Source organism: Ambystoma mexicanum, chromosome 2q, assembly GCF_040938575.1.
Source record: "Ambystoma mexicanum isolate Mex_15411 chromosome 2q, UKY_AmexF1_1, whole genome shotgun sequence".
NCBI classification, from domain to species: domain Eukaryota; kingdom Metazoa; phylum Chordata; class Amphibia; order Caudata; family Ambystomatidae; genus Ambystoma; species Ambystoma mexicanum.
The window spans coordinates 65,466,434-65,486,788 of NC_090924.1; the positions used below are offsets into that span (position 1 = coordinate 65,466,434).

A 20,355-nucleotide genomic window follows, 5' to 3' on the forward strand; every position below is an offset into this window, starting at 1 on the left:
GAGGGTTTGCCTCAACTCCTCCAACTGACTGTCTCCAGAAAATCTTTGAGCCACATCCAGTTCACCAGGGTCCTCAAAATCAGACCTTTCCTCCTCTTCATATATGTCGTCCAGAGGAAGTTGAAACCCTGGCCTGGGGATAGAAGAGGGCCTGGAGTCCAATACTGGCCTCAGAGACTTTGCTGTAGCTTTCCTAGGAGGATCCACCACATCGGGGTACTCCAATGGCAAGTTTCGGGCAAAAATCCCCAAAGGCGTCAAGGGCTTCGATGCCGAGAGCATCGACAACCTCAGCGTCGTGAGCGCCGAAGGATTCGGCGTTGACACTGGTGCCGACAGCACCATGGGCTGATAAGACGGCAAAGCGTCGACGTCCGAGTCGGACGGACATGGTGCCGACCGGGTTGACGTCGGCATCGAGCCGTTAGTAGGTTGGTGCGGTCTCCCTGGGGATGAGGATCGAGACCTAGAAGCACGTCTTTTGCGACCTTCCGAAACCTTGTCCGAACGGGACCTCGAGGGCTCCCAATGCCTATGGCGTCGCAGACCCAAGCCCGAAGGCGTGCGAGCCATGGTACGAGACCGATCCTGGCCGGCTTCGTTAGAAGACACGACCGGACCCGTGCCCTGTGATTGAAATATCGCTAACATTTGCTCCTTAAAGGCAGCCCATTCCTCCGGAGTCGAGGACTTTGTCGGGCATGCTACCTTCCTCACAGGTCCATCCTCTGAGGAGAACAGTGAAGGTGACCAGTGACGGCGCTTCCTCGAGTGCCACAACGAGGAAGAAAAATGGCGGGAACCACTCCAGGACCAAGAACCCTCAGCCTCCTCCCAACGCGGAGAGTCGCCCCTCGAGTCGTCGGTGGAAACCCCTTTGGATTTCAACGTGGATTTACGAGACTTACTGGGCTTAGAACCCCTACCTACCTGGAGCTTCCCCTTCTGCTTCTGCAAGACCTCAGCAGTTAGTGACTGGCATTTTCAACAGTCGTCGGTGTCGTGACTCTCACCCAAACACCACAAACAAATGCGATGTGGGTTGGTGATCGACATTTTCGACTTGCAGTCCCGGCAGGTCTTGAAGCCAGACCGCAGAGTCGGAGGGGTCGGAGAAAAAGACATATCAACGATGAAACACACAAGGCGCGCCGAGTTTCACAAAGCAACATGCTCGCAGAAAAAACAGAACTGAGACTATGGGCGCAGTGCGTCCTACTTATAACATCCGGTGACATCGCCCTCGACGGAGGCCTTCGAGGGACATCGACCCGACTTCATTGACGCCGGGACTGCAAAAAGTTTTCGAAGTGCACAGCTGTGGACATTATATGTCAAAGATGTGGAATACTTTGGAGGACACAATGCATTCGAAGGTGGGTTTTGAGCTTCTTCCAAAACGAAAAAAAGAAATCCGTCAGAGGGGAGGGAGTTCCAGACACGGGGACAAATCTGAGAAGCACCAGTCACCTCTGTGCATGAAATGCGATGAAGGTACTACTGGGAGATGTTGGTCAGAAGATCGTAAAGATTATACCGGCTGATAAAGTGTGAGCTTCGTTGCGAGGTAAGTGGGAGCCAGGCCGCTAGAAAACAGGACAGAGGATCTTGAAAAGGATCCTCTGCTGCAACGGCAGCCAGAGGAGTGTTCTGTGTTAAGAAGAAATAGATGCAGATTTTGGCAGATGGAAGAGAAGTCTGATAGCTGCATTTTGAGCTTTTTGTAAGCAGTGGATTTGTTTTACTAGGATCCCTGAAAGGATAGCCTTACATTAATTGAGTTTGGAATTTATCAGTGAACCAATACTACCGGTCAGTCATTTTCTGAGATAAGAGAACGAATCAGGCGCAGATGTTTGAGACGGTAATAGACTTCACTGTCTCAATGATCTGCTGATTGCAGTCCAAATTGGGCTGCCAGATACAGCCAGGATGTTGGACCTCTTCTGGGTAAGACAGCGGAAGATCAAATAGGGCATGGGGGGTAAAGGAAATGAGTCAGCCAAGAGGTGTTTGGGACCAAAAAGGATAACCTCTGTTTTAGAAGGGTTCATTTATAGCATATTGCACATCCTCCGACCTTTTATGTATTGTGCAAAATCAGACTTCAGTTTGAAAGAATCCAAGGAGTTGTTTACCTGCAGGTAAATCTGTTTGGCATCAGCGCAGCAGTGATAAAGTAGGTCAATTTTGGAGAAGATATTCTAAAGTGGCCGGATATAGATATTAAATAGCAGAGGCGATAAGGAAGAACCTTGTCGGACCCCGCTTGGGACCGGCAGTGAGCGCTGGAGTAGTAGGCTCCTATCTTGACCTGTTAAGTTCTGTAAGGGTGTAGAAGTATGCGATGAACCAAGAGGTGGCATGGTTATGGTTAGAAATGTGTATTATTATATACCACAAAGAAACCTATCTATCCCCAACTCTATGATGGGTTACCCTGCCTCAACCTAAAACTAACAAAGTGTCAGAATGTCCATCAATCCTAGCTAGAGGGAATACTAAAATGTAACTACCAGAGTTAGGGGCGTCGGCGGTTATTCAGCTGGGCTCCTGGAACACAAGGGGCTTATTTAAACCATTGTGACACACTCTTTCTGGCTTTGAGTTTGTAGTCTTACAAAAAACCTGGTTGTTGAATCTCCCAGTTATGCTAGTTTCTCCGTCCTATTAAAGCCAGCAAACAAAGGGCCTAAAGGCAGACTGATGTTAGGCCTATTAATAGCAGCAAGAGTCAATTGAGGTTTCACAGCTGTGGAATGGAGAGTCCGAATTGCTTTATGCAAGGTGTAAAAATAATTTGGGATACCGGGATCTACCTGGTAATGGGGCAATTCTCCCTGATGAACCTTTATTTGAATCCTGTTGGAACAACTTCTCATGCCTGTATTGGTGGCGTGGCTGGTTTAATTGATGAGAGTTTAAGTGATCCATTGGTGACAGCATCATCATTTGTGGAGACTTCAATATCACATGTGATGAATTGGATGATCAATATCTGACTCAGGCAGCATGCCAAGACGATAGGCGCAAACAGGGTCGGTTGTGGAGCAATCTGGTGACCTCTAGAGGTTATGTATGCTCAATGGAGTGATTGAAGGCGACAACTGCAAGGCCAACATGGTCTAGGCTAGCTCAACATTCAGTCCTAGACTATGTCTTTGTATCTAGGTCTATTCTGATGAATTTTATGAAGTTAAATGTTTTAATAAATCAAGCAAGTGATCATAACCTCTTACAAGTCACTTGGACATTCCCCAAGGAATATCAACATGCAAGATTTTATAATCAGACAATAAAAGTGATTGTGGGGAGAAACGGAATCAGCTGGTCTGAACCTTTAACAAGAAAATTAAATCATATGTTGGAAAACTGATCAAACGAAGTGATTGCTAGAGAAGTAGTGCCAGCCGAGAGATATATCGCTCTACTAAATTCCTTTGTACCAGATGGGAGATGCTATAGCAGGCCTATATGTAAACATGCTTTTGTATTTAAATATGTGCTAGGTTTTATGAGGGTGGAATGTTTATTTTGTTTACTGTATGTTATGTAATTATGTTACTAATTGTTGTTTTTATGGGAACATTTTGTATTCCCAAAATAAAGTTTTTACTATAAAAAAAATGATAATAAATACAAAAATAAACCTATACATGTTTTTGACGCATGTGTCCAAAAAAGGAAGAGAGAACTGAGAGTGGCCATACGAGTTTTAAGGAAGAAAAATTACCTATCCTACTACACTGAGGGAAATAAACAAACTCAAATTGAGAAATTGGTTAAAAGGACATAAATCCCTTCTCTTCCAGAGAGTCTCTGAGGCGATGTTAACAACTTTATCCTAAAAAAACTCATCTGATTTTTGGAAGCTACTTAAACTTACGTAACCCCCAGTCCGCTATACAAATAAATCGGGTAGCAGAAAGAACCCTGGTTGACCATTTTACTAACATGTTCAAGCCATTACCCTCGACAAAGGAAGCAGAAGTCAAAATTCAATGCAAGGAGTGGTCTTCGATATTGACGATATAAGGGCCTTAATTACCAAGTGTAGTGGGTCACGAGCCTCAGGAGGGGACAGTATTCCGAACTTCATCTTAAAAAAATACCCACACATTTGGGCACCTATTTAGATTAAAATATTTAACACTACAATAAACAAGACTAATACCAGCTTCATGGAAGGCTGTAGTAGTCATACCCATTTTTAAAAAGGGTATGAGAACTTTGACCTCCAATAACCACCCAATAGCGTTGTTGTACGCGCCAGGAAGATTGACTGCTTCCTTAGTGCTGGGTAACTTGAGAGAATGGTTATAAACACCTGGTCATTATGATAGAAACCAATCTGGTTTTGTTCGAAGTGTGGTTACAGCCTTGAACGGTTTTCTGTTAAACTATTTAAAACAAAAAGCATTGAAGCAGGGAGGTCCACTTTATCTAGCATTCATTGAATTTGCTGTTGCTTTCGATAATATAGACAGGGCCCAGTTATGGGCAAAGTTGAGAAAATGGGGATGTCCGTTGGGCTTGCTAGATATAATCATTCAACTATACACGAATACATCATAATATGTGAGGCTAACTCAGCAAGGCAAACTTTCAGAAAGAATATCGACATTGGACAAATTATGCAGTTCACCGCCGGGCTGTAACTATGTAACATGCTTTTGTATTTAATATGTGGCTAGGTTTTATGAGGGTGGAATGTTTATTTTGTTTACTGTAGGTTATGTAATTATTTTTTTTTTTATTTATTTTGAATTTTTAAAGCGCTCCCAGGCATCGAGGCGCTGTTACGGCAATTGTTTGTTTTTGAGTTGCGCAATTGTTTTTTTTTGTCTTAGTTGCATATTTATAATGCGCTTAAACACGCAGAGGTTTCTAAGTGCGGACCAGGGGATTGAACCTGTGTTGCTTTGTGTCGTCTTGCTTCCAAGGCGCGCACGTTTGCCCTGAGCTATCCTACTGGGACAATTATGTTACCAATTGTTGTTGTTTTTAAGGGAACATTTTGTATTCCTTAGTAGGGATGTATTTTGGCCCCTGCTTTGTTCAATCTGTTTGTTGCAGATCTAAAAGAAACAATGAGTTCTGCCAGGGCTAACTCATCAAGAACTTCGGGACAGGAAACTTGCTTATTTTACGCCTATAACTTGGTGCTTATGGAAAAGACGCCCATTGGGCTACAGAGGTAATTGTGCGCCCTACAAAGATATTCTGTAAATAACAATTTGCCAATAAATGCCTCTAAATCAAATATAATGGTTATAAGGTCAGCCAAAGCGTTGAAGGAAGTGAGATTTACATGGACCACAGCTCAATCTATGCTGTCAAAAGTGAGTCTGTAACAATACCTTGGCTTTAATTTTAATTTTTACATAAGGGAAAAGAAAAATATTGAACTGATAAGAATGCTGGAGTCATTAGCTGTCAAGGAAATTCTGGCAATTCTATCAATTAAAAGTTGTTCCCATACTAACATATGGGGCGGAAATATTCATCTCTAACTCTGTACTGAACTGGAATTTACTTCAAGCTGTTTATTTTAAGAAAGGTCTAGGCCTCCCCAAAAGTAGCCCAATTCAATTATTCGGTACGAACAAGGGCTCTTGTCGGTAAAAGCCATAGTAAATTGGAAAATACTGACTTTTTACCGAAAATGCTTGATTGCGAATAACTCCTACCTCTTTACAGTTCCAGCAAAGGATCCAACACTTGAGAAACGTGATATAAGTTTAAGATGGAAAGAGGATGGACTACAGGGTTTAAGAGAAGCAGATTGGGAATTGGATGTCCTAATGGGGAACCCGCAAGAGGTTAAAAAGAAGTTGTGGGGACACAAATGTATATACACGTTGGAGCAATGTAAAATCCACAAAGCTTTTGCCAATTTTAGGAACACATTTAAACCACTTAACCAAATGCCAAACTATCTAACCAAGTTCCCTGATGTGTCTCTGAGAAGGACGTTTATGAAGATGTGCATAAATCTGCTACCTACGAGAGAAGTTTTGGGTGCTTGAGCTAAAGCGGAAGACGCTATGAGATGTAGTTGACTTTCTCAGAATACCGTAGAATTGGAAACACTGCAAAACATTCTACTGGAGTGTCAATCCTTGGCTGAGAAGAGGGGCTTTAGATTGGACGAATACATAAAACAATATAAAATACTGACTCTGGATAATAATAATAGACAGATGGTGGATGATAATATTTAGTGGCAAATACTTTCTCTCTCACTTTCTCTCTTTAACAGTGGCTACATTTCTATAGATCATTTAGATTAAATGTTTTTATTGTGTGACTGATGATTTTTAAGAAATGTATGTAATGTAATTATGTTATTGTTTAAATGATGAAATGGCTACGTTTTATAAGGCTTAAATAAAAAAACATTACAAATGATTATATACCACCAAGAAACTGTATCTATCCCCAACTCTGTGAGGGGTTTCCCGGCCTCAACCTAAAACAAAGGAAGTCTCAGTATGTCCGTCAAATATTGTTCACTGTACTTGTCCAAAACCCTACTTCTATCCCTTACACTTAAACCTAAGAATGCTAAATAAAGTAAAGTCTTCCACCAGGAGAATGACTCCTTTCTTGTGGTATTCAGCCTAACTAAAAGTCCAAGAGAATGCCTCCCTTCTCCTGGTACACTCAGAAATGTTCTCCATCAAAAAGGCACGAGCCAGGGGAATGACTACCTTCCCCTGATGTTCTGTGGACTTCAGTATTAGTTCTACTTTCAGATATTTTAACCAGGAGAATGCCTCCCTTCTCCAGGTGACTATGGATGTATCAGTGTCCGCACACTTTAGACCAGGGGGAATGACTCCCTTCCCCTGATTCTCGCCATATAATTTGTGATGTTCTGAACTCCTGCCAGCTCTGTAATTCCGTTGGCCTCTGTTCCCCAGACTCTTACAGTGTCCCAACTATTTCTATGAGTTTCAGTGATGTTCCCCTGGTCACTGAATTGGGGAAAAGTTTTCCTTAGGATGTATTGCACTATGCTTTGGGTTCTAGACCCGTATCCAGTATTCAGTGGTCTTCATGTGGCCACTGGGTTGAGGACCTTCTCCTCTGTTGCTTATTTCAACTATTTTTGGGTCTCGGCTCCTTCTCTGGTGATCAGTGGTTTTGTTCTCTCTACTAAGATGAGGAAGTACTCCTCGGATGCACTGTATTGGTTATAGGGTTCCCAACCCTTTTCTGGTGGTCAGTGGTTTCTCACTCTCCACTGAGATTAGGAAGTACTCTTTGGAGGCACTCTCTATTAGTTATAGGGTCCCCGACCCTTCTTGGCCCACTTTGATGGCTGGATGCTGAGACCTCTTGACTCATCCCTTGTCCCGACCGGTACGCCTGTGCCTCCCGTTACCTGTTGGGTGCTGCTTCAATTGTGCCAATTCTTCCAGAGACTGACGTCGGTCTCTTGCTGGCTTCCCGTGGTCTTTGGTGGCTTTGCAGCATTTCTGCTTCTGTCGGCTCACTGCAGTCTCAGTGTCGTTGTGGGACCACACCGTCCACCCCAGGCGGGAGGTCACGTCACTGCCTCGCCTTCTTCCACCGGTCCTTGAAACGGCTGCCGTCGGACTTGCTGGACACGCGCTCTGCTTCCCGCTCGGATCCTCCAGTCTCTGGTCTTTGTAGCTTCTGGACTCCTGTGTTTGACAGCTTCCTCCAGTCTTGCTAATCCGGGGCTGGCTTGACCAAGCTGACATTTGCATAGTCCTTATTCTCTTCTTATACTTTGTTGCTAGCTCCTCTCTGGTGAAAAGTCCTTTGTTCATTTAGACATTTGCACCTTTATGCGTCCTCTGGGCCAACTTGTACCAGTACTTGCCTTACCAGTACTTTTCACATCTTCTATGACCTTCCTCGTCCTAGTCCTTTCTATCTGGGCTATACTGAAGGTATTACAATAGTAAATATGTTAATCCTCAAGAAAGGGGTTTGTGATGCAAGGGGGGCCAGAGAATGTTGAGGTGTGACATCAACTCAGGGCCTATACCCTAGGTGATTGTACTTGTCCCAAAATAAGTGGCGACACCTAGTGAATCGCCAGAGTTTGCTGAGATAGAAAAGAGGTTAACCATTTAGGGAATATTCTGACCCTTGGGCAACTTCTGTCAGTTTAAGAATATTAAAATCAACTGTATCAAATGCAGCAGAAAGGTCGAGCATGACCAGCAAGTTAAATTCGCCCTTTGTCGGCTGATGTCAGGATATCATCCCAGACAGCAAGAAGTGCTGTTGCTGTTCTATGATGAGGCATGAAACCGATTGAAATAAGCCAAGAAGACTATGTTCTTCCATGAATTCTCGCTGGCCATGTCAGGCAGGCAATAGAGTGATAATTCTGAAATGGAATATGGTTCAACAAGGGTTTCTTTAGCAGAGGGGTTAAAATTGATCATTTAAGATCTTTAGGGGTCATACAGGTATATACTTGTAATTATAATCTGTGGGTTTCAGTATCATAATCAGAATAGATATTTCCTCAGTGGTAACTGGAGTGAAGTTAAAAGTATGAGCAAGGAAGGATGTCATAGGATTCGTATCGGGTATAGAGGTTTGAGAGATAGAAATGTGTGCGATAATATTCGATCAACTCACATTGACCTTGTTCAGAAGGAAATCAATGAACTCATTTGCCACTTTAAGGGGCGTAGGGACAGTAGACAATATGCATGAAGGGTTATATTGTTTCTTAATAACATAAAAGAGCTCTTTAGGCTTGTTGATATTTCTATTAACATGGCATTGTAGGAAACTTGATTTAGTGGGGAGAATTAGTTACAGCCCGGCGGTGAACTGGATCATTTGTTTTATGCCATATTTTCTCTTTCATACGTTAGTCCTGCTTAAGAACCCAAAGGGAGGCAGAGCACCATTTATTATTCTTGTTATTTTCTATGTTTCTAGATTTAATTGGGGTAATGGCATCACAGACATTCCGCAACTTGATATTTGATTGAAAATAGTCTTTGCATATCGGGTTTGATCTGCAGGATGACAATATCGAGGATAGTTCCTGGCCTGAGATTTTATTGAGAACCTTTGTACTACGTAAAGAAATGCCAACAAAATAGCAGGACTTTCAGGATTTGGAGGGGTCTTTATGGATCCTAAAGATCCTGGCATAGTGGTTGGACCATGCAACTGGTGTGGTCTCATGAAATGAGAGTCCCTGGCCTTTATATAATATTCTCTCTCCCACTCTCTCCCTCCCTCCCGCCCTCCCTCCCTTGTCTTACGATAGGGATGACCCTAGTCCGAAGCTACTCAACTGATTCTGGCCACAAGCCACAAACAACAGGATGTTGACAGGAAAGAACCTTCTGTAGTGGAAAGTAACCAAATACATTTGTATTAAATCCTGTATCCGATTGGAGACAATGCAAGTAATGTTTTTCCTCCGAAGTTAGGGACTCTGAAGAGGCTATGCTTGGGTTATGCTTATGATTTGATTCTCCTCAATTATACACCACAAGGACTCCAGCGAGCCTTATAGTGAACGGAGGATAGCACAGGGCAATGCGCTGGTCTTGTAAGCCAGACCACCAGAGGTTTTAATCCCGGATCCACGCTTAGAAACCAAACTCAGGTATGGTATCAGGCGCATTAAGCAATTAAATAAATAAATAAAAATAAGTTACATGACTATGCTGACATAAATAATTTAATCATTAATATCACTAAAACTAAATCTATGGTTCTTTCATCTGCAAGGTAGAAGAAAAAGACAAGACTTAAATTGATGTTGGGCACTGAACCAATTGAGAAAGTTTGTACCTATGAGTATTTCAGTCATCGTGTTGAACAGTGTCTAACTTGGTGCTACAACCCAGACAAGTTGACAGTAAAATTTAAATCTGGGACTGCCTGTGCTTTGAAATTCACACAGGAACATGCAGGCTATTCGTCATCAGCCGCCTTCCAATTAAACAAGGTTAAAATGTGTCCAGCATTGCTATATGTTAAGATGGATTTCTGAACTCTGTCCTGGAGGGGCAGAGGTTCAGAAGGCCAGCCTACTTTCTTGGAACAGGGTAACCTCTGTACAAGCCAGACCAATCAGGGTAGCGATCGCGGCGGTCAAGACTAGGTCTCAAGAGGGATGAGGGTGACTGAAAGCCCGCAACGAGCACACAAAGCAAGGACACTTACAAATTACTCCAAGCAGGTGTTATATTAAAAATATAGACACATTTATTACAAGGCCTTTGTAACATTGACCCTAGCGAGAAATCACAATAAAACTCAAGTAAACCAACACATACCAATCAAATCCAATATATATACAAATACAAACGAGTCTAACGAGTTAGACGCATGAAATGTGTAGACCACCTAGATGGGGAGGAAAACAGGCAGTGCGAATAATAATTAGACCCAGTCCGTCTTCAGAGGCACCTAACTAAAAGGAAGTCCAAGCCCTACGAAGAGTGGAGCCTTGTGCTCAAAAGTACCTGCACACGCTGGTGCCAACGGGCAAAGGGGAGTCTCTTTGAGGGAATCAGGCAGTTTAGTTCGATGAACAAATGAAGATGAACAGAGCTCCGCGACTCAAGCGCAGCCTCCACTGGGGGCAGAAGAAGAGCGCGAGTACGGAAAGGCGTGCTGTTAGACACAGCGGGGAAAAGCTATGGGCTACTGCAGGAGGGCGACCAGTTCCTAGCGATGCTACTCACCGGTCCGCGAAGCAGGCAGACCCAGGCTTCTCCGCGTCAGTTTCAGTGCTGGCAGGTTCAGATACAAGCAGGGGACGTCTCAGCGTCGTGTAGATTCCTCAGCAGCAGAAGTTGAGTTGAGGATGTCCCAAACACAGTGAACCCGCACACTTTGTTACCACAGCAGGGCAACGGAGCGGCCGTGTGTATTTCAGCCAAATGTACACTACTCACTTCAGACCTGGGAATGCCAAGTGTACGAATCGTGTGAGAGTGACAAGGACTCATAATACAACACAACCTGACGGCGGTTACAGAGCAAGACTCCTGGGTAGGCTGGTCAGTCTGCTGGATGGCCCAGAGACACTTCCGAAGGCTTACGTGCAGGAGATGGTGAAGATGCCGAGAATAGTTGTTCCCACTATTCCAAGGGGTCGAAGTACCAGTACAGGCCTTCTCGTTCGTTCGGAGGTAGAAAGGGTTTCACAAAGCGACAGCAGTGCAGAGGAGCAGTCCTTCAGCGGGTCACCAGCGATTCCTCGGTTCAGCCTCGTAGTTGCAGGATACTTGGCTCCTGTATTCCTTCGTTCGTGAGAACTCAGGAGATCGACATGGTAGTGGTGTTTCCAGCCCCCTCTTATCCACGGTTCCCTTCGCGCCAAAACGGAGGGGACCCAATGGGAGATCTGCTCACAAAACACTCACACCATACATGGACCTATCACAGACCACGGTGGTCCCAGGCATTCACGACACACTAGACTCTCTGGCACCCAGGATGTGTATTGGGACCAGACATCCCAGCCCACATCCTGGAGCACACACAAGACCTGTAGAAGCCCGCAAAAGCATCTGTGTTTTGCAGGAAAGTACATGCCCAAATAAGGAAGGCCCCGGGTCGGCTCGACCTGGGGAAGGTGAAGGGGGCAAGACGGTCAGCGGGCAGGACAAAGAGCCTCGTGGTCTGGCCATTTTGGGAGCCAGGCCACCATTTTGGGCTAAGCGCGAGAAACGCGCTTAAACGCCAAAAGGAGCTCAAAAACACAAAGAAACGATCGCTGCCACCAGTCCCGTCCGTGATTCACTTGCACCGTTCATTAACAATCCAAAGAGAGTATCTAGGGCCTGTAGAAGACTAGAGACCCAAGAAAGCAGTAACTTAGCTTACAGTGCCCTCTTGTGCCATGTTGCGCGAAAGCTGCAACATGATAAAAGAACTATGGAAAACAACGTTTCCCGGTACTGACTGTCTTAAGGGCATGTCAGTTTCCCCGTAAGAATGGAGCGAAAGCCCAGAGGAGTGCGGCAGAAGGCTGCACTTCTCTGGCAAAGTCTAGATCCTGGTGAAAACAACAGCAAAAAGTTCAGGGGTTGCCACATGGAAGGAAAATGACCCACAATTAAGAAATCTTTCCTAACACTATACAGCGCTGAAATTTGAGCTTTTAAGCATTCATCTTCATTGAATTTGACTGGAAAGTGCTGCCTTAAGACTTTACATAGGCTTCCATGTTCTGTTCCCGTTGAGTATATATATTACAAGAGTCTAAGATGCATTCTATCATTAGTGCTTTAAAAGTGAATATTGATAATTTGAACTTGAAATTGGTTCAATCCCTTGATGATTCTACTGCATTGAAACAATTTGCTGACTAGATTATATCATGTAGTGCAAACCTTTCTGCAAAGGCTTGACTGTACTTCGGTCGGGTACCAATTTTCCAAAATAAATGTGAATCGCAGAAAATGTTTCTATGCCATTGATCAGGAACCGTCTCTGGTAAATCTTGCATCCAAATCTCTGAGTGCTGTATATATTGATCATCAGTTGAATTGTGTGGGAAGCAGCTATATTTATTTGCTTACCCCTATAATTGGATTGTGATGAAGTACCTACATATAAAATGTAATTTGGTCAACTTTAATGAGGTTACTGGGGGACGCTCTGGACTGGCAAGGTCCCAGTGAGGCTGTAGAATATGTGGTGCAGAGATTTAATCATTATCCTATAACATTAACATTAGGTTTAACATTAATATTTGAGATTAGACACACCACTTTACTGGCCTATGGTGCTCCTATTCATGGCATTAACCTTGATGAATTATGGAATTGTCATTTTTCAGGAGATGATGTGGGATTAATTTACCATATGCCAAAAATATGGCATAAGACTGAAGCAATTTTATTGTTATTACTTTGAGATTATTTGAAAAGTCCTTTTGGATATGGAAGCCATAATTTGGCTATAGTGTATGATTTAATAAAACTTTAAAAAAAGACTTCAAGCCCATTTTCATTTCTGAAAAAGAACTGCATAGTTACTGCAAAGATTGAATGGTATCAGACCGTGAAGACAGACACAAGTGATCACAGTTCAAGGGTGTTTATTGAACTTCAATGGGTTGGTTGAATACCTATCTAAGCCTAAATCTAAGGATGGGAGCAAGCTACGACCATCAAATAATAATAACGCAGTCCTAGGCGAGTCTTTGTCAAAATAAAAGGGCCTATACTAATAAACCTATTGCCAATCCTTACTTCTAACTACAAATAGTGTGGAACAATAGTATGCTCAAAAAGAAAAGTGTTCAAGAAATATGTCAGAATATTTTAGCAGTTGTCTTCCCTTCCCCACGTTTTCAGCACGGCGTAAGGCAGCACATTTCAGCTTCTCACACACACTCTGGCTTCTCTGCCACGAGGATACAGTTGAAAGCATAGGTAACAGGGCCTTCCGTCAAAGCCTTTTTCACATTAACAGTATCTTACTGTAGTGGGCCTGCCGTAACAAACAAGCACCCAAGTTCCTTTCTTATCAGGATTTTCGCATTGACAAATTCTTGCTTTCAGTGTTTGTCATCGGTCTCCCTCCTTCAGTCTCGGACCCCTATTTACCACAATGTTCACAATTGGTCTCCTTCGATTGGGCCCAACCCATTTATTCTCACTTTCTAGGTTTTCCTCTTCATACAAAAAATCTGAGACTTTCGAATGTGCGATGGCTCTTGATTAAACCGTGCTAGGTCCACTCCGATTCACTTCACACAATGTTCTTATGACTCTTCCACTTCTTGGCTGGATACCTTAAAGAGACCTTCGATTGAGCACACCCACAGTGCTGCTCCATTCTCTTACTTGATTTCGCACCTTTGCGGTTTTGCATCAAAGTTCAAACATCCATCAGCAATTGATCTTTACTCGCGTATCATCACACGTGTTAATTCTTTGCTCTTGCATTCCTCATTCAATGTTGCCGCTTGCAACCTTGACTTCAACACAGACTGGTCTTGCATCAGCCTTCCCAACTCACCGGCTGTGTTGATTTCTCTGGCGTTGCATTAATCCTGGAGCCAAGTACGGTACCACAGCGGCTGCAGCTCCATCCCGACTCGCTCAGTCATGCAGGAAGGACCCAGGTATCTTTGACACACAATTCAGGATTCTTTAGTCTGCTTTCCTGGCCTTACACTTTCCAATCTGAAGATTTCTGGAAAGTAACGGTTTCTCGGTAAAAGGTCAAGGGCATCTCCCACCTTGCTTTCCCCTCTCGGTTTGCCGCCTTTCTCCCCTCTTTCAGCTGCCGTCCGGAAAACGCTATTCCTTTGTGTGCTTTGCCTCGCTCAGAGTGTGCTCTTGTGCTCCGCCTTTTATCCGTTTGTGGAAGCTTAATGGGAGTCAGGTGTGAGTCGTTAACCATAATTGCCTGACTCTGCATGACCACAGTATTGGTACATGTCAGGTGTAATGCTCGGGTGCGAGTCTGTTTTCTCCCAGAGCAGGCTGTTCGTGAGAAAGTGTTCCTGTACGGAGGAGGGGATGCGGGGCACCAAGTACCCGACTTTAACCAGTCACTGTGGAGCATACTGACCTTGAAGCCACTAGCGTCAAGCTGATCCCGGACCCCAAGCACCAACCTTGTTCTTACATACCCGCCAAGGCCTTGATGGTTCCAAAGCCAAGGAAAATACAAATTAAGCTCTCAGATTTAGCCCCATAATATCAGGTCCTCCTCCTTTTTAGATTTGTGTGCAGGGGGCTTTTATACTCAGCAAACTTTTCCAGATGGATTAAGTCTAACCTCGTACTTTGATGGTCACGCTGAAGGAGGAGCACATGATTTTCAAGGCAGCACCCAACCACCTGGAGTACCAAGAAAACTATCATAGTACTCATCACTGCACTGGCAAACGTGCTGTCTAAGACATACAGCTGAAGCCGGCCTTGGTGAATTCCCTAACACACTTTTTGAAATCATGAGAACTGAATTTTATACACCATCAGGTTCTTCCTGCATCTGTGTATTACTTATCCATGCAACGCTTTTTGATTTTAATTGTCTATGCCTTTGACATGACATGACACGAGTTGCACTATTTTATCCCAGGTTTAGTATTTCCTGGCAATTAAACATTATATTTTTCTAATATCTTTCTCTGCCCATTTAGCGCTTACTTTCCCATCTGTTGTTAAATTGCAGTACACTTTTCACAGCATAACTTTTTTCAGGGAAAGCACAGCTACCAAAAACCGTGGGTCAAAAAGACATCAAACAGTTGTGAAAGCCGTGTGTGTGTCTAGCTGAGAAATGCTCATAGAGGTGAATTGTGTTTGGCCATCTCCTAACAGAGGGTCTCCATTATAGAGATGACCTTTATCAGGGTGGCTCAATAACAGATGGACATGTATTGGATGTTCACCATAATAGAGTGTAAATTAATCGTAAAGTATCAAATGCATGAAGATGTGACCACATCAGATAGTCTCTGCAAAGGAGTGCAACTGCTACAGAAGGTAATTGCGAGACTGAATATATTCAGAACATATCTAACAGATAGGATCCATGGTAATGTGTCTATAACATTGTGTAGCTCTACCATGGGTCTTCTCAAACAAATAAATGTGTTCGTTATACAAATCGATATGGTCTTACTTTGGGTGATCGCTGGCAGAGCAGTGGACACTTCACAGCAGTAGATGGTACTTTCACCCTGAAAATAAAAAACAGAAGTTATCACTGATGAAATTGCAAGAGGACCTGTTTTGGCATATACCCCAAAAAAACGACATTGACCCGAACCCAGAAACCAGTGCTGCGAAGCAGAGCTCCACTCAAGCTGCAAGTGTGAAGCAGCCCACCCTACTGTGACTGTAAAGGCAGTGCAAGGCTTCTAGCAGTCTACAGGCATTGACAGTACCATGCTGGCCCTACAACAGCCTGTGAGTGTGCAAAAGCATCATCATGACACTCTATTAGCATCACATGCACAGGGCACGTACGCTCATACCTTAAACGCTTTACCTGGTTGGGATTCTTACATCACCTGCAAGATAAATTTCCAGGACAAGTTAGGCTGATACAATTGCTGGACTGTGGAGGCTCTTTCGCGGTTATCCTCAGGTTGCCCTACTCTTATCCACTGGCTGAAATCTTCTTCAGATCTTCCCCAGGGCTCAGTAGACTTTACCCATTAGGTACCACCCAACCGCTAAGAAGCCAAGTCTTTTGGTGCCTCACTCCATGCTTGAGCTACTGCTAGTTCTCTCGTTAAACACGAGTCCTAACAGTTATTGCCTGCACATAAATGCTAAGTCAACTGATCACACAAAAATGACTTCAACCTTTACAACCCATAGAGTTACCGTAGCCACGGGCAAGCAATTAGTACTGGGCGAGATCCTGGCTGTAAATCTAGCCCGGATGCAATAGCCAACCATACGGATTGGTAGACTGAAGGGGAAAAAAATCCTATTTGACCCTGGGTATAACCAGATTTCCAAGGAAGAATCCCCAATTCCAGCGCCCTAATCAAATGCCAACCTAGCTCTAGTCACAGTAAATCCAACGGAGGAATGAACCCACTAAAAACGCTAACCAGTGTTTTTTTTTTATGGTGAAACTATTCAAATGTAACTATTCATCCAAACCAATGTTGCAAAGAAAAAGTATGCTATGAAGTATACAAGAAAAATGTTTTACTATTTCTTAGTTTGTACATTTTTAAGGATCCATGCATTTCAGTACATGAAAACACACACACACACACTGCTGTGATACATTGCTGGTGAAAGGTTAAGCAATTCCACGTATTTTGGAGATAAAGGTTTCATTTAGAATACCAACATCCATAGTTTGCATCTACATCAGTGAAATAATGTTGAGTTCAAAACTTGTACATAGACCAGATCATAGAATACCCGCCAGAAAAACCAGGCTAAGAATTGCTCGGCTGCTTCCGTTTGCAGAAGACTGCCTCAGAAATGTTTCTAAATTCTTCACAGATCACACATTAAGCAAAAAGGGATTCTTACTGAATATGTTTAATTGCAACTAATGACAGTTGTGTCTGTATGAAAATTATAGTTTTAAAACGGCCTCTGAGGCAGCAAATGAAAAAATAGTTATAACATTAATAAACAACCACCTCAACAAAAATCTGTTGGCTGTAGCCTTTCCGTTTTTTGTCCACAACGCAGCAATCTCGTTAAGCATCAGACATGTCGGAGGGAATGATATGAGGTGAGCAAGAAAGGAAAAAGCGGCAAAGAAAAAAAAAGACTGAAAAAGGAAGACACGTAGGAAAGGCAATGCTCTGAATAAAGAGAGTAATGTAGGAAACAAAACAGAATGGGAGAAGCTAAGGAGATAAGTCATGGAAGAAAGGATAAAAGGAAAGAGTCGACGAAGGCACCAAGGCCCGTTCATCGAGAGATCAGGAGCCGTAGACCTTCAGTGAGCCGTCTGCGACTATAGTCGCTTGGTGCAAAGGTTGCCAGAGCAATGTTCCTCACTGCAAGATGACTCACAGGGCCCACTATAGGAGATTGAGACACTTTCCGAGACTCTCAATGTGGTCTGAAACTGAGACCACTAACATCGAAGTAGCCACTGAAGCAATCTCATGCATAACCAAGCCTCTGGCACCACCAGAATGCATGAGGCCGAGTAGACGCAGAAAGGTGGAGGATAGAACCAGACACGACTGAAACACATGGACCATTTGGAGGATGTTTGCTAACCGATCCTTGGGAGGGAAGGCCCTGCCCAGGAGGCTGTCCAAACCCCTCCAATGAAACAGAGGGACTTGAACAGTAAAACATGGGACTTGTTGAAATTCAGGGAGCAGCCCAAATTGTGCAACAGGTTGCATATACAGTACAGATTTGCCAACCCCTGATTGGGAGAGCGAGCTCGGACAAGTCAATCGTCCAGGTAAGAAAACACATGTATGCTTTCCCTGCCCAAGCGAGACACTATTACTGCAGGCAGATTGGTGAAGACTCTGGCGGCTAAAGAATGGCAGAGTGGTAGGACCCTTAATTGGTAGTGGGCGGACTTCACTACATAATCGCATGCAATTCCTGTGCTTGCAATAGATCAGTACATGGAAGTAGGCATCCTCGAGATCCAGGAACATCAAACATTCCTGTAATTCGAAATCCTGTAGAATCTGGGCCAAGCAGACCATCTTGAACATGTCCTTACACAGGTAAAAGAGCAAATGCCTCACATCCACAATGTCACCCACCCTTCTTTGGAGCCAGAAATCAAAGAGAATACCAGCCATTGCCTCATTCAAAGCAGATCACCAGTTCTATGGCACACTTCTCTAGAAGCTGACAAACCTCGTCCTGCAGGAGTGGGGTTGACGGGGGGGGGCGCAAGAGGCAGCAATGGACTGATAGAGAGGATGGTTTGGAGGGTGTTGAGGTAACAGTAAACCTGAGTTATGACCTGCAATACCCAAGTGCCAGAATTGGGTCAACGCCTCTCCTTGACGACCAGGATACTTCTTTGTCTGACCTGGTTGAAATGCATCAAGTCCTCTTCACAGAGGGTTTACTGTTGGGGCCACCATGAAACTGTTGAAGCAGCAAGACCATCTCTTTGTGCTCCGCGATCTCTGCCATGGCGGGAGGGGGGCAGGACCAGCATTGCTGTTGGTCACTGGAGGGCCTGTGTCCCCTACCATGGTAGGCATATGAGGTGAAGGGTGGAAGTCCACAGCCTATTGGCGTTCAGTTGGAGGGATGCTGAAAAGCCATCCCTAAACATTTTGCTGTAGCTTTAGATGCCTGACATTTCTGAAGAGACTCTTCTGCCTTATCTCCAAAGATGTTATGCCTATCAAAGGGCATTTCCAGAAGCTTCGCATGGATGTCCAAAGCAAAACCTAAGGTGCTCATTTAGGAGTGCCTTCTCTGGACCAAACCTGTGTACTTAACACGAGCCACACGGTTGAAGTGTCAATGCCACACTTAAATCTGGCATGCTGCTTTCTTGATGTCTTTTACTAAAGCACTGAAGCCCTCCATCTTCTAAGCGAGGAGATGCTCTGCTGCCCCGGTGATAATGCTCCAAAGACCAAATGAGTATTTGGCTAAAGCACACAATGCATTTACAGCTCTGAGAGTAACACTGATTGACACAAACACCTTGTGCTCAAAGCATTTAATCGCATGCTCTGCCTGTCAGGAGTCAGTGAAGGGAAAGGAAAGGGGTGACCTTCAGGTTGGTCGTCGCAGCCTGCACCACTAAACTCTCAAAGATGAATGAAGAGAAATCCAGATCTGAGGGCACGATGTGATCCTTTTTTCACAATGCCCAAGTCCACAGGAGGACCTACACCAGTTTCTCTCAGACAATCAACATGAGGGCCTGTAAGCTGGGTTGAAAGGCAGCAGGGCAACCCTCTCGGGTTCCTCATCAAGGATGGTACTTGGTTCTAACTGAGTCTTGAGCCTGGTTCGTGCTAATAAGCCCAGGCTTTCCACTACCTTTGCCATCTACTTCGAGAAAGAGGCATGAGGCATACCTATAGTCTGCACCAGAAGACTGTCCAGCACCAGGAAGGTATCCAGGCCACTGGCCACCTGCAGGTCTGCAGCCAGCAAGTCCTCTCTTTCTCATAGTAGAACTCCCTAGTGAAGTCTCCTGCCCCTCCCACCCCCTCATCCCCAGAGTAATGGGGTTGCATCCCAAATTAATAGAATGACCCTCCTCATCATAGTTATCAGACATCTTTGACATGAACCTGCCCACTGGAAGCAGGACATATTGCAAGGAGGCACCAACGTCCATGGCAATGAGAGACACTGCTGTGGTTAGGGGGACGGATGCGGACAGCTCGATGTTCAAAGGTGGAGCAACACAGCACTGAGTCGGAGTAGTGTCTGCACAAGCCAAGGCCGAACCGGAAGGTATGCGGTCACGCTCCCGAGAGGAATTCCTGCTGACTCTACCAAGTGCAGTCGGCCATGTGAATAGCCCTGGGGTCTTGGTGAAAATAAAATGCCCAACATTTTCAGCTGGAACTCCTCCCTTTTCAATGGAGTGGGGGATTGGATGGGAAATGATACCTGCAGTGTCGTAGCCAACTCCTCTGAGGAGTTCCTTGGCCTGGGGTTGTGACTCCTCTTCTTCAATGAAGAAGAATGGTGCATCAAAGAGTCGTTTTGGGAGCGGGATGTCTTGCAATGCTACTTTTTCTCGTTTTCCAGAAAGGAGAGTAATCTTCCTCTGTGACCACCTTGCTCTGCTTCGTTCACAGAGGAAGGTGTTCTCTTGCCAGAGTGAACAATTCTGTGGCATGCTCCCATAGGACCTGTGGGTGTCTCAATTGGCATAATCAGCAATCCTGCTGGTCGTGTTCCTCCCCAAGCAATAGAG

The 20,355-nt window shown here is 44.4% G+C and overlaps 1 protein-coding gene across 1 annotated transcript in view; it reads right to left on the minus strand.

The window, feature by feature from the left end:
• The window catches only part of CORO7 (coronin 7), a 1,792,839-nt gene that overhangs the window by 334,914 nt on the left and 1,437,570 nt on the right, over window positions 1-20,355 (minus strand). Inside the window, exon 10 of the mRNA XM_069646849.1 lies at window positions 15,619-15,676. Within this exon, the coding sequence (XP_069502950.1) occupies window positions 15,619-15,676 (58 nt within the window). The remainder of the gene's footprint in view (window positions 1-15,618; window positions 15,677-20,355) is intronic.